At 40.5% G+C, this 12,080-nt stretch overlaps 1 protein-coding gene across 3 annotated transcripts in view; it reads left to right on the forward strand.

Moving 5' to 3' along the window:
• col4a6 (collagen, type IV, alpha 6) overlaps positions 1-12,080 on the forward strand; it is a 184,942-nt gene that overhangs the window by 156,837 nt on the left and 16,025 nt on the right. For 2 of the 3 annotated variants that reach the window (XM_041779395.1, XM_041779397.1), the window contains exons 19-25: positions 57-167; positions 264-413; positions 3,686-3,781; positions 3,997-4,154; positions 4,255-4,437; positions 4,553-4,736; positions 7,505-7,549. In XM_041779395.1, the coding sequence (XP_041635329.1) occupies positions 57-167; positions 264-413; positions 3,686-3,781; positions 3,997-4,154; positions 4,255-4,437; positions 4,553-4,736; positions 7,505-7,549 (927 nt within the window). The remainder of the gene's footprint in view (positions 1-56; positions 168-263; positions 414-3,685; positions 3,782-3,996; positions 4,155-4,254; positions 4,438-4,552; positions 4,737-7,504; positions 7,550-12,080) is intronic. The other variant, XM_041779398.1, reaches the window with a different exon arrangement.

Consider the following 12,080-nt stretch of genomic DNA (forward strand, 5'->3'; position numbering starts at 1 on the left):
TGTTAGGTTTACTGTTGAAAATGTAAGAGTCACATTTCTTCAATTCTTGACTACAGGGCTACAAGGGACCCCAGGTCTGAGTGGCTTGCCCGGGGCCCCTGGTGACCAAGGACCTCCAGGATTTCAAGGACCACCAGGCCCACCTGGAATTGGTGGTTTTGGTTCAGGTAATCAATCTAGCTATGGGACCCAAATTTCAGTCATTGGGGTTGGGGGTTATAGTAGAAACCATAAACCAATCATACCCCTTTCCCTCCTACCAGGTCGACCTGGAGCCCCAGGTTTCCCCGGTACCCCAGGCCCAAAAGGAGAGAAAGGTAGTCCAGGCATACCTAGCTATGGCGCAGAAGGACTACCTGGTTCCCCTGGACTTCCAGGACCTCCTGGACCTCCCGGCCCGCAGGGCCCTACCAGTACGTTCCAATAGCATGGACTAACCTAAGCTCTTTTGATTTCCCTTCACAGGTGGTCATGGCATGGGTTGACTTTGCAAAATTGAGAAATGGAAATCCAGTAAGGCTTTTGGCCGGACAACAATCGATTACTAAAATTAAACATCATACTTATTTGACTTGTAAGCTGTTTTTAGGATTTAAACTTAAAGTTGTCTGCTTTTGATTTGTCTTTGAAGGAGTATACAGCAATAATCAAAAGAGCTAAAATGTTACTATCTCTTGTGACTAAAGTAATGGACAGTAAGTCCTTGATTAAAGATTAAAAAAAAAAAAACTCTACCTTTACAGAGCTGAGTTGGCATAAGATAATTTGCAATTAAACCTCAAGTTATTTTATTCCCAGCCATATAAGTAATTTTAGCATTAAGTAGAAGTAAAGAGTTAAAAACAACATGCCTGACTGATTTAACTGTCCTCCAAGGCCTTGCCGTTGGTCCATGTGTCATCTATCCTGAGGTGTCCCCAAGGCCCAAAGGCAGGTATTCTAAAGGCGGCCATATTGCTATGATTGCCATGGGCAATATTCAGCCAGCCAAACAATAAAATTCAGCAAACAAACCCTTTCAGCAGGCAGTATCTCACTGCCTAAATGCTTTTTTTAAAAGTGCTATACTCTGTGGAGGGTGTGGTGGTAAGTATAGCTGAGAAGAGCTTTTACAGGCTTCAGACTTGGATGGGAGGCGCTCTCTACTCCAAGCTGCTTTTCCCATCTTTGGCCACAAGGTGTCGCCTGCTAATTCCCTGATTTTACATGGAAGTAATGCATGGCTGCAGGGATTTTTTGTTTACTTTGAGGTTATTTACACATAAACAAAGTAGACAAAAATGGAAAAAAATAAATAGAAAAAATGAGTAATGGGGATCATACTCATGTTTTTCTTGTTGCACCTGAGAGTTTTCAATAAGTGAACCTGTAAGAAACCTTTATGCTGCTTGATTCAAGTAGCTTATAGCCATGATGGTCCATGTAAAATCATTGAAGTGCAAAACTGTTTTATATTCTTATAAAATATAAACAACTTTATGCTTTTTACTTAAGTAAGCATCTGTCATCTTGCAAGAGCAGCTGAATTCTTTCATATTACATGCTGACCAAAGGGACTAATCCTGATTTCACACTGTGAAGCTGCACTGTGCTGCTTATGTTATATAGATATTTGGGTTTAAGAGCATGTGGTTAAAAATATATAGGTTATAGGATCCTTAGAGATAGCCATCAGGCATTTTTGGATCAATGAATCCTGAGGACTCCTTCAGAGGAACTGAATGCCATCAAGGAAAGTTTTAAAGCCCATGTTTATCTGCAATTTCAATTCCACCATAGTCTGTTTTCTTTTGATACCCCACTCAGGATGGTATGCTCAAACAGGGGACGTTATTATAGAGGGGTCTGACTGCAGACTGTTTACAGACCACTACTGTGAGACGCCGCCTCTGTCAAAGAGGAAGGGATATAGTTTGGCACAACATTTTAGGAAGGGCTATTTCTTAATTCAGCCTTATTCAGAAAAAAAGTCGGCATAACCTACATAGCTGATGAAGCTATTATAGCATCGTTAGCTTGAGATTTAACTATGTCGCTATGAAGCCAGCATAGCTAATGAAGCTAACATAGCCTTGCTAGCTTAACTTTAAACTAAAATGCTACATTAACTTTAGATTTAGCTACATTATTACATAACCTTTGTTGCTTAAGTAGTTAATATAGCTTTGTTAGCTTAAGATTTAGCAGTTTGAACTACCTTATCTCCATAGCTTTATTCAGAAAAAACATCTGGCAGTTACATTCATGGAATAACCTCGCTGCAAACAAAGCTGAAGTTAAGCCACCGTTCCAATTACTGCTACCCATGACTGCAACTGGCTACAGCTTTATTAAACGTAGCATAATCTAACATAGCAAATGTTGCTTTGTTTGCTTTAGCTTTAGCTACATTAGTTATGTAGCTAAAGTTACATGTATAGTTTATGTAGTTATTACAGCTTTGTTAGCTTGAGATTTAGCTATGTAGCTATGAAGCCTACATATCTTATGAAGCTAACATAGCTTTGTTACCTTAACATTATGCAACAACACTACATTAACTTTAGTTTTAGCTACATGACTACATAATCTATGTTGCTAAAGTAGCTTATATAGCTTTTTAGCTTGAGATTAAGCAATGTTAGCTGCCTTATCTCCATAGCTTATGCTGCTCAGTTTGCTTTTGACTTAGTTATATAGCTTAGTAACCTACATAGTTTATGTAGCTAACAAAGCTTTAGTGGCGTAAGATTTAGCTATGTAGCCTATGTAGCTTTTATAGCTTTGTTAGCTTGAGATTTAGCTATGTAGCTATGAAGCTACATATCTTATGAAGCTAACATAGCTTCATTAGCTTAACATTCACAACAACTCTACATTCACTTTAGATTTAGCTACATGACTTTGCAAACTATGTTGCTCAAGTAGCTTATATAGCTTTGTTAGCATAACATTTAGCAGCTAGCTGCCTTGTCTTCATAGCTTATGCAGCATTGTTAGCTTTTGATTAAGCTGCATAGCTGTGTAACTTACAAAGCTTATGTAGCTAACAAAACTTTGTTAGCTTAAGATTTAGCTATGTAGCCTATGTAGCTTTTGTTGCTAACATAGCTTGGTTAGCTTTTGATTGAGCTACTTTGCTGTGTAACCTTCACATCTTATGTAGTCAACAAAACTTCATTAGCTTTAGATTCAATGACGTAGCTACATAACCGACATAGATTTTGTATATAACAAAGCTTGATTGTCCTGAGCTATATCAAAGAGAAAGTTAAGAGACAGTAATGACACTAATGTAAGTCCTGTTGTCTATTTTTGTTTAAATTTGTATGCTTGCAGTATAAGATAGATTAATTATTTAAAGACCTACTGGCCAATACTGGTAAAAATGTCACTCAGTGATCCTTTTCATGTTGGGGGTGGGCTAACTCTGAAGAAGAAGCAAAAATATTGAGTCTTTTCAAAGAACTAAAATTTCCCCAAGTTTTGAGTGGAGGGTTTGTTCTTCCAACTGTTCATAGTACTTTGAAAAAGTTCCCATGGTCCAAAAATGCCTTTTGGTTTTATAACTTATAGTAGCCAGTGCAACTAAACTCAGGTTGATACAGTGTGGGATCCAAAAAACATTTTGGATACTTGGAGGCCAGTGTAGAGTTTTGAGTCTATCCTTGATCTAATTTCATACCTGGCATGCTTGTGTGTGCAGGTTCACCTGATGGTCCCCCTACTAGTTACCCAGGAGTGCCTGGGCAGCCTGGCCCCAGAGGGGAGCCGGGTAACACAGGATTCAAAGGCATCAGAGGTACGCTTATGCAACTACACCAAATACCAATACCACAAATGTTTTAGTGAGTTTGTTTTCCTTTGCAAGATGAAGCCATCAGCACTTTCCCTTTGTGCAAAGACCTTAACAGTAACAGTAACAGAAGCTTGTTTGTGGCCCTGTGTCAAGAAATTTACTCTTTTCAATCGTGTCCTTTCCGTACGCTACCTACCTTGTTGTACCCTCCCCTTTAGGTGAGCCTGGCGACTGTGCCTGCCTAGGAGGCGGCATCCCTGGTTTGCCTGGTTTGCCTGGAGCCCCAGGAATCAATGGCAGCCCTGGGTTTCCTGGTCGAAAGGGGGAACCTGGTGACACTGGCTCTCCTGGCTTCAATGGTGTTCAGGGACCTCCTGTAAGTATATGTGTAGACTTCATTTTGTTATTCTGATTTTACTGATCACTTTTGCCTTCTCTAAAGTTTTATAAAACCCCATCATTCCTGCCCTCCACAGGGTCGGGCTGGAGAGAGGGGTTACTTTGGTCGTAAAGGTGAGAAGGGAGCACCATACTTCCCCACCCTTGGTTTGGGGGTGAAAGGAGAGATTGGTTCTCCTGGACCTAGAGGACCAATTGGTGAAACTGGAAAACCAGGCAGAGATGGACTTCCTGGTTTTCCCGGTGCACCTGGACCCCCAGTGAGTTGATGATGATCACATTCTTAGTCTTCTGAACGTTTTGAGAAGTTCTTAATGGCTGGTGTGCAGATACAGAGTCTAAAGCATTTCCTTCTTCCTGTCTTCTTGATGAAAGGGCGATGCCGGCTATGGAACAGTTGGGGAGAAAGGTTTTCCAGGGTTTCCAGGGGCCAAAGGTCTTCCTGGTGGTCCTGGTGAGCCTGGCATTGGCTATCTTGGAACACCAGGCTTCCGTGGAGCTGATGGAGAACCTGGCATACCTGGATTACCAGGGCCACCAGGTTTACCTGGGCCAAGAGGTAAGTCATGAGCGTAAAACAAGCGGAGCTAAAGAGAAAGAAAGGAAGTGTGTGGTTTGTGTTATTGTGCTTGCGTGAATGTTTGTATGAGTTTGTGAATTTGAGAGAAGAGTCAGGAAAGACCATGTGTGTTTGTGGATGTCATACCTTATTATCTCCACAGGCTGAGACCGCAATCAAACATCCATCCCATCCAGTCACTTCCCATCTACTTTGTAATTTCATTACTATAACAGCCTCATCTTAACATCCTGAACCATTAGCAGAAATTTGTCGGGGACAACCTTCTCCCAGTCCACGTGCTTAAGCCAAGGAAGCCCAACTTTCCTGGAGCTGAAGGGACGACATGTCCCTTGTTAGATTTCTCTTCCTGCCCTTTATGCCTCAGCTGCAGCAGCATACTGTTAACTACATGATTAATGGTCTCCATTAATGTGCTTAAACACTTCTTCTGCAGCCAATAATCTAGAATCCATAAGATGCTTTTGTTAAATGATTGGCACACAATGATGACATTTTAATGCTGACTGCGCAACAGCAACTGTGCTTGTTTAGTCTCAGAGATAGGGGTTTCATTTGGTATGTCTATAATATAAATTATAAATCTGATAATCTGATTGTATTTAGATGTATATCCAATGAATAATGATGGTTTGACTAACTAATTTCCGGGTTGTATTTTATATTTGTGCTGATAAACCTCTTTTTACTTGGTTAAGTCTTACTGGGGATGTTGCTTGGAACCTCTCCATAACTTTACTATTTCCAAGGGTTGTTTTGTACAGATGCAGACCATAATGCACATGCATCCCACAGCACTAGGTTACATGCCTAGAAGCTTATTTTATTCCAATCAACCCAATTCAATCCAGTCCACCCCAATTCAACTGAATCTGATCCAATGCAATGTTTCCAGTCCAATTTATCCAATCAAAATCAATCTAATCAACCCAATCCAATCCAGTTTCATCCAAATAATCCTATTCAGTCCATTCCATTCAAATCCAGTTGAACCAAACCCCCATCCTCTCCAATTTATCCAATCTGAGGCAAGTCCAATTTGACTGAATCTGAATCAGTCCAATTCAGTACAGTCCCAATCTAATTTATCTCAATCCAAATCAAGACAAACCCTTTCTAGCCTAATCCAGCCCAATCCAAACCAATCCAGTAGAACCTATTCCAATCACATCTGGCCCAGTATAATAAAACCAGTCCCAGTCCCATCAATCCCAACATAATCCAGTCTAATTCAACCTATTAAATATTTTGTAATCCAATCCAACCCAACCCAGCAAACTCAGTGCAGTCCAGTGAATCCAGTGTTTACCAACCTAGCCCAACATAACCAAATCTCATCCAAATCAATCCCATTCAACCTGTTCCAATCCAGCCCAGTCAAATCTAGTCTAATGCAATCCAACTTATCCGATCCTGTCAATCCATGCACAAGCCAATCCAATTCAACCAATCCAATCCAGTCAGATCCAATCTAAATCAGTCCAGTTCTAGCCAATCAAAACGGGCCATAAACAATCCAATCTAATCCAGTTAAACCAAGTCCAATCCAGTGAATCCAGTTCATTCTGGCCCAACCCAACCAAATCCTGACCCAGCCAACACTAATCAAATCTAATCTAATCAATCCCAATCAATCCAATTTAATCAATTGCAGTCCAACCCAATCAAATCTGGGCTAATGCAATCCAACCCATCCCAATCGAGGCAATCTTGGGCCAATCAGATCCAATTCAACCTATCCAGTACAATTCAACTGAACCCAATCCAAATCAGTCCTGTTCAATCCACATGGATTCAATCAATCTAATCCACCCAATTCAATCCAATGAATCCAGTTAATTCTAATCCAACCCATCTAAATCCAGTCTTATCAGATCAATCTAATCAATCAGACTATTCCAGTCGAAATTGGTCAAATCCAATTTAATGCAATCCAACCCATCCCAATCTAGTCAATCCCAGCCAAATCCAATTCATTTCAACCTATTTGGATCCAATTTAGTCCAACCCAATCTAAATTTATCCAGTTCAATCCAAGCCTATCCAATCCAACCTAATCCAGTTGAATCCATTTCAATCCATTCCGATCCTTTCCAGTTATTCATTTTTAATGCAAAATTTAAACCATTAAATTAAAGATTTGTTGACCTAAACTACAGGACATAAGCCCTCTGGAAAACACCTTTGGGCTAATGTTATTTGGTTCTAATTCTCTGAGACTAAGTGACACAAAGTTCAAGCTGGCAACTCATCTTATGTATGAATGTGTGCTTTCATACCATGATGCTAATGCTAAACAAATGATTAATTTTGCTCTAATCCCAATTTGCTCTAATTTATATGAGGTTATTGTCACTCATATGAGCTGAGAGAAATGGGAGTAAATTCGACTTGTAGCCTGTGTTGAACAGTTCTTTGTTGCATCTCATCACTTTCTCCCTCTCTCTCCTCATTGTGTGGGAATAATCTTATTTTCAGCAATATTTATATCGAAGCAAGCATTTTAATATGCTTTTGCCTTAACTGAATGAGCCTTGAGTGAATTGAATGTAACTGATTGCTGATTTGTTTGATGACAAAACATTTTAATTGCTTTACTGGCGCATGCAAATGACCCTGACTGGCTTTGTATGCTGCCATCTTCTACCTCTCTCTACCTCTCTCTCTCTCTCTCACTATCTTTTTCTCTCTTACTCCATCCATCCCTCCACCTCTATAATCTTCCTTGTGCATGTGTATCTGTCCAGGTGAAACCGGCTGTGGAGGGGTTAATGACGCCGGAGAGGGAACGGGTGGGTAACTAACTTTTTCATCCACCAGCCAGAGTAACAAGTCTGGTACAGAATATACAGCTAAAGGCAGAGTAGCCTCTGGTGGATCACTGAAGTATACCCATCAAGCAACCGGCTAGATATGTTCCCATTAGTCCAGAGTTAACCGGACCAAAGGGAATTGTCATTAGGGAAATTATTCCATAAAACAGACTATAACACTAGGGTTCATCAAACTTTATAAAGCTAGTTGGGTTTTGTGATATACTTTCTCTTAATTCTGTGTTCACATTGCAAACAAATGAGTATCTCCAGTGGATTTTTAAGCTGCCCAAGCAAATCGGGCCCTGTATGTGGGGTTGGAAGTGTAGGCTCCGAAGATGGTTACTGTTGGGTCCTTTTTAGACAATCCTGAAGACATTGAAAAAAAAACACAAGGTTCACCTTAAAGGCTATAGTCTGTATGGTCCTAATGATGACCATAAGGGTGGGCATACCTTGGGTCTTCATAGAAACTGACGACTAGATTGGCTGAACTCCAGTTAAGTATCCCAGATAGGTTTCCACTTTGGCCTTACTTGGTCTTGCAAACACCCCGTCAGGGTGTCTGTCGCAGGGCACTGTGCAAGTTGAGGTCGATCTGGTGGGTTGGCTAAATTCACCTTGAAAGCTATAGTCTGTAAGGACCCATTGATGATCATCCATTTGCCATTTGTGCCAATCACTCTTAGGTCGACATGGAACCAAAGGACTACATTGGCTAAGCTCCAGTTGGATGCCCCAGATGGACTCCCACTTTAGTGCCACCTGGTCACAGTTGTCTGTCTCAGACTATTTAGTGGATTAGCAACATTCTTTAAAGGCAGTAGTCTTTATGAGCCTATCGACAAGTCTTGACATCCCATTCTGCCAGCCTGTCTTGGGTTTTCCATAATTTTACAAAGCAGATTGATTGGACAGATTCCTTGTCTGTCATCAGCCAAATCCAGTCTGAGAACAGACCTGAGCAATCAGTGCCATTTCAGGAGAACGAGACGGTAGCTATAGGCGGGTTTTAGTTAGTTAGCTGGTTGGCGCCGGTGTAGTGTTTAGCTAAAATGGTGGCTATAGGATAACAGCAATTTCATCAGAACCGGACCACATTTGTTGTTTAAATAAAGAAGTTTAGTAATACTGTCGGCCCGCATATACAGTGGCTGCTGCTGGTGTAATGAGTTTCTTGTAGCCTCCTCTTGTTGTAGCCATAGTATGGCGACAGTTTTTTTCAGAATTGGGCCACATTTCTTTATTAAAACAAGAGATAAGAGCAACACGGTAAGCTTTTCTTGGCAGAGATGTTTTTGCACTTCTACTGACTCGCTTCGGCATGAGTTTTATCCACCAACAAGCTCTACTGTTCACTAACTACGGGAGCACCGGTCTGTCGAGCTCAGGTTACTACCGGAGGTGTGCATGCCTGACCACCTCATTTTGTTTGGTTGCTCTGATTGGCCAGTATGAATATGACAGGCTTTTGTCCAATCATCTTCCAAGATTTTTTTTTTTTTTTTAAAGTCCTTAACCAAGAAGTTTAACTTTGTTTGCATTGTGAACACATGGTCAACTCAACTCAAAGAAGAAAATCTGGTCATCTGAAAGGAGCTGTGTCTGCTTCTTTGGACAAATAGAGTTTGTAATGGCACAGCTGAGTAGGAGTCCATGATTTCCGTGCAGTATTTCTTGGATATGTAGACTTTAGCATTCTGAAAACTCGCTGTGAATCATTTGTTCATGATGGAGCCGATGGAAGCCTCTTGCTCCCTGCGCCACAGGGATTCCACTCTGGCAAAGTCAGTCGATGATTTATAGTCGAGTTTCAGGACACCGTTTCAGAGACTCCAACGTGGAATTTTTTTACTGCATTACTGGACAGCAATCTCTTCCTCCAATCAAAGCTGCTGAAACCTGGCGCATGTTTTCAAGCCCTGCCTCTGCTAAGTGCTTTTAACCAATAAGGGTCGGGGTGGGGGAGGGAGCAAAGGTTAAAGTATAACTTACCCCAAACACAAACTGAATTCATAACTTTAACTTTCCTGATTTTATATTCAATTTATTCCCATCTAATATTTTTTGGAACTACAATTGATGTGATGAATTTGCTACTAACAACCTCCCAACACACAATAATCATCATGATTAAACATAAATTCACCTCAAAGAAAATGTTTAATTTGGAAGTCGTAACAGCGTGAATGGAGGCGACAGACAATCAAAGTTGCGAAAGACATTCATGGGAATTTCTCCTGGCTGATGGTTGGAAAATTGTTGATATGAGATAAAGAAATATTGTGTTTCTAGTATTGACATTTAGAGCTGTTGTGTTAGTTTAAAGTAGGTTAGAAAACTGAATGAGAGTTTCAGACCTGGACCAAGTAGCAGCCTTGAACAACAAGAACCTCCGACTTAAATATTAGATGACTGTTATGTTTTAACATTTCTTGACTATTTCAATAACCTAATAAGACTATTAGATAGAAGCATATGACTTAAGTTTTGGTTCAGAGCTGCAAGATTTAAGCGTGAAAAAAACCATAAATGCAAATTGGCTTTGAACCGGATGTTCAATGGAAGAGCCCAAAATGCTTCTAGATCATACATCTTCAGTACCTATAAACAGTACCTGGATGCTTTACCCTTTAATTGATTAGAGCAATCAATTATGGTCAATATACTTAGGCATTTTGACAAAGAAAATAACATAAAAACCTCTTTAATGTCAAAGTGAAACAGATTTCTACAAAGTAATGTCAATTGTACAAAAATGTATAATTAAAAAAAAATAATAATGTAATGTAAAAAGTAAAAAAGTGACTGCGTAAATATTCTTTGTGGGGTTTGTCTCAGTCACTCCAGAACATTCACCTTGTTGTCTTTAAACCATTTCTGTGTAGCTTTCGCTAAATGCTTCGGCTCATTTTCTTGCTGGGAAATAAATCTCTAGCCCTAGTTCTCTTGTAGACTGAATAAGGTTGTCCTGCATTCATTTTGCCCTCTCCCTTTACAAGCCTTCCAGGGCCAACTGCTGAGAAGCACCCTCACAGCATAATGCTGCCACCACTGTTCTTCACTGTGGTTTGTGGTGATGTGCAGTGTTTGGCATCTTTGTCTGATGGCCAAAAAGCATCATGTTGGGCTCATCAGACCAACGACCTTTCTTCCACTTGACCACGGAATCTCCAACACGCCTTTTGGTGAACTTGCGTCAAGATTTAATGAGTTTTCTTCAACAGTCTAGCTGCTCTATGCAGATTTACACATGAGCCATATTCCTTCTATTATTTGATGATGGATTTATCTAACTCTGGGGGATGTTCAGTGCCTTGGATGTTTTTTTGTATCCATCCCTTATACTTTTCAATAACCTCCCTGAGTTGCTTGGGATGTTCTTTTGTCTTCATGGTGAAATGGTAGCCAGGAATACTGATTAACCAGTGAGTGGTCCTTCCAGACATAGGTGTCTATACTACAATCACTTGAGACACATTCACTGCACACAGATGATCCCCATTTCACTAATTGTGAGACTACTAGCACCAGTTGCCTAGAGCTCTGTTGAGCTAGGTCACTTTAAAGGGGGTGAATATTCATACAGTCACTTATTTTACCTTACATATTTTTGTTTAATTGATATTACTTTGTAGAAATCTGTTTCACTTTGACTGTAAAGAGGTTTTTTTTACCTCCGTCAAGGTTATGTGATCGGGTGGGTTTGTTTGTTTGTTAGCAATATAACTCAAAACGTTGTGGACAGATTTTCATGAAATTTTTAGGAAATGTCAGAAATGGCATAAGGAAGAACTGATTAGATTTTGGGACTGATCCCCGTCTGGATCCAGGAATTTTTTTTAAAGGATTTTGTACTATTGGGAGATAGGGCTAATGGCAGAGGTCTGCTGTTACCACTTCACACCAGGAGATGGCAGACATGAGTAACTTCAATCCCTGCAGCATTTGTGGGTGTGTTTTTATTCAAAGTTTTGGAGTTTATAGAGTTTGAAAGACGCACGCCCAGTCGAGGAGACGAGTCGGAGCGTAACAGAGAGAAAGACAGCGAATTGTAGTGAGAATACTCAGAATGCTGGGAGGAATAGAGGAATATTCATCATCTGCCATGACTTCCAGTCGTCAAGTGAGACCATGGGTGAGACTGTCAGTGCATCTGTTGGCACCGGCAGGCAATGCATCTGCCATGTCAGTCCACCCATAGTAAAGCCATTGCTTTGCCTCACCGTGTTTCCACCCCATCAGGGAGGGAGTAATCGGTGAATGCCGTGGTGGGGGGCACATGGGGACGGATCTAGGAATTTTTTAAAGGATTCTTCACTATTGGGAGTTAGGGCTAATGGCGGAGGTCTGCACTCTCCGGGTGCTTTTATAGTTGTAACTGCTTTTGTCAAAAAAAATTGTATGAACTATGATTGCTTCATAAAATCAATAAAAGGGTAAAAGATCTACAGGGTTAATATTTTTTGCAGGCATCGCGAATGTAGCAGTCTTGTACTCTCCCTTGATG

This window comes from Cheilinus undulatus, linkage group 22, assembly GCF_018320785.1.
Source record: "Cheilinus undulatus linkage group 22, ASM1832078v1, whole genome shotgun sequence".
Taxonomy (NCBI): domain Eukaryota; kingdom Metazoa; phylum Chordata; class Actinopteri; order Labriformes; family Labridae; genus Cheilinus; species Cheilinus undulatus.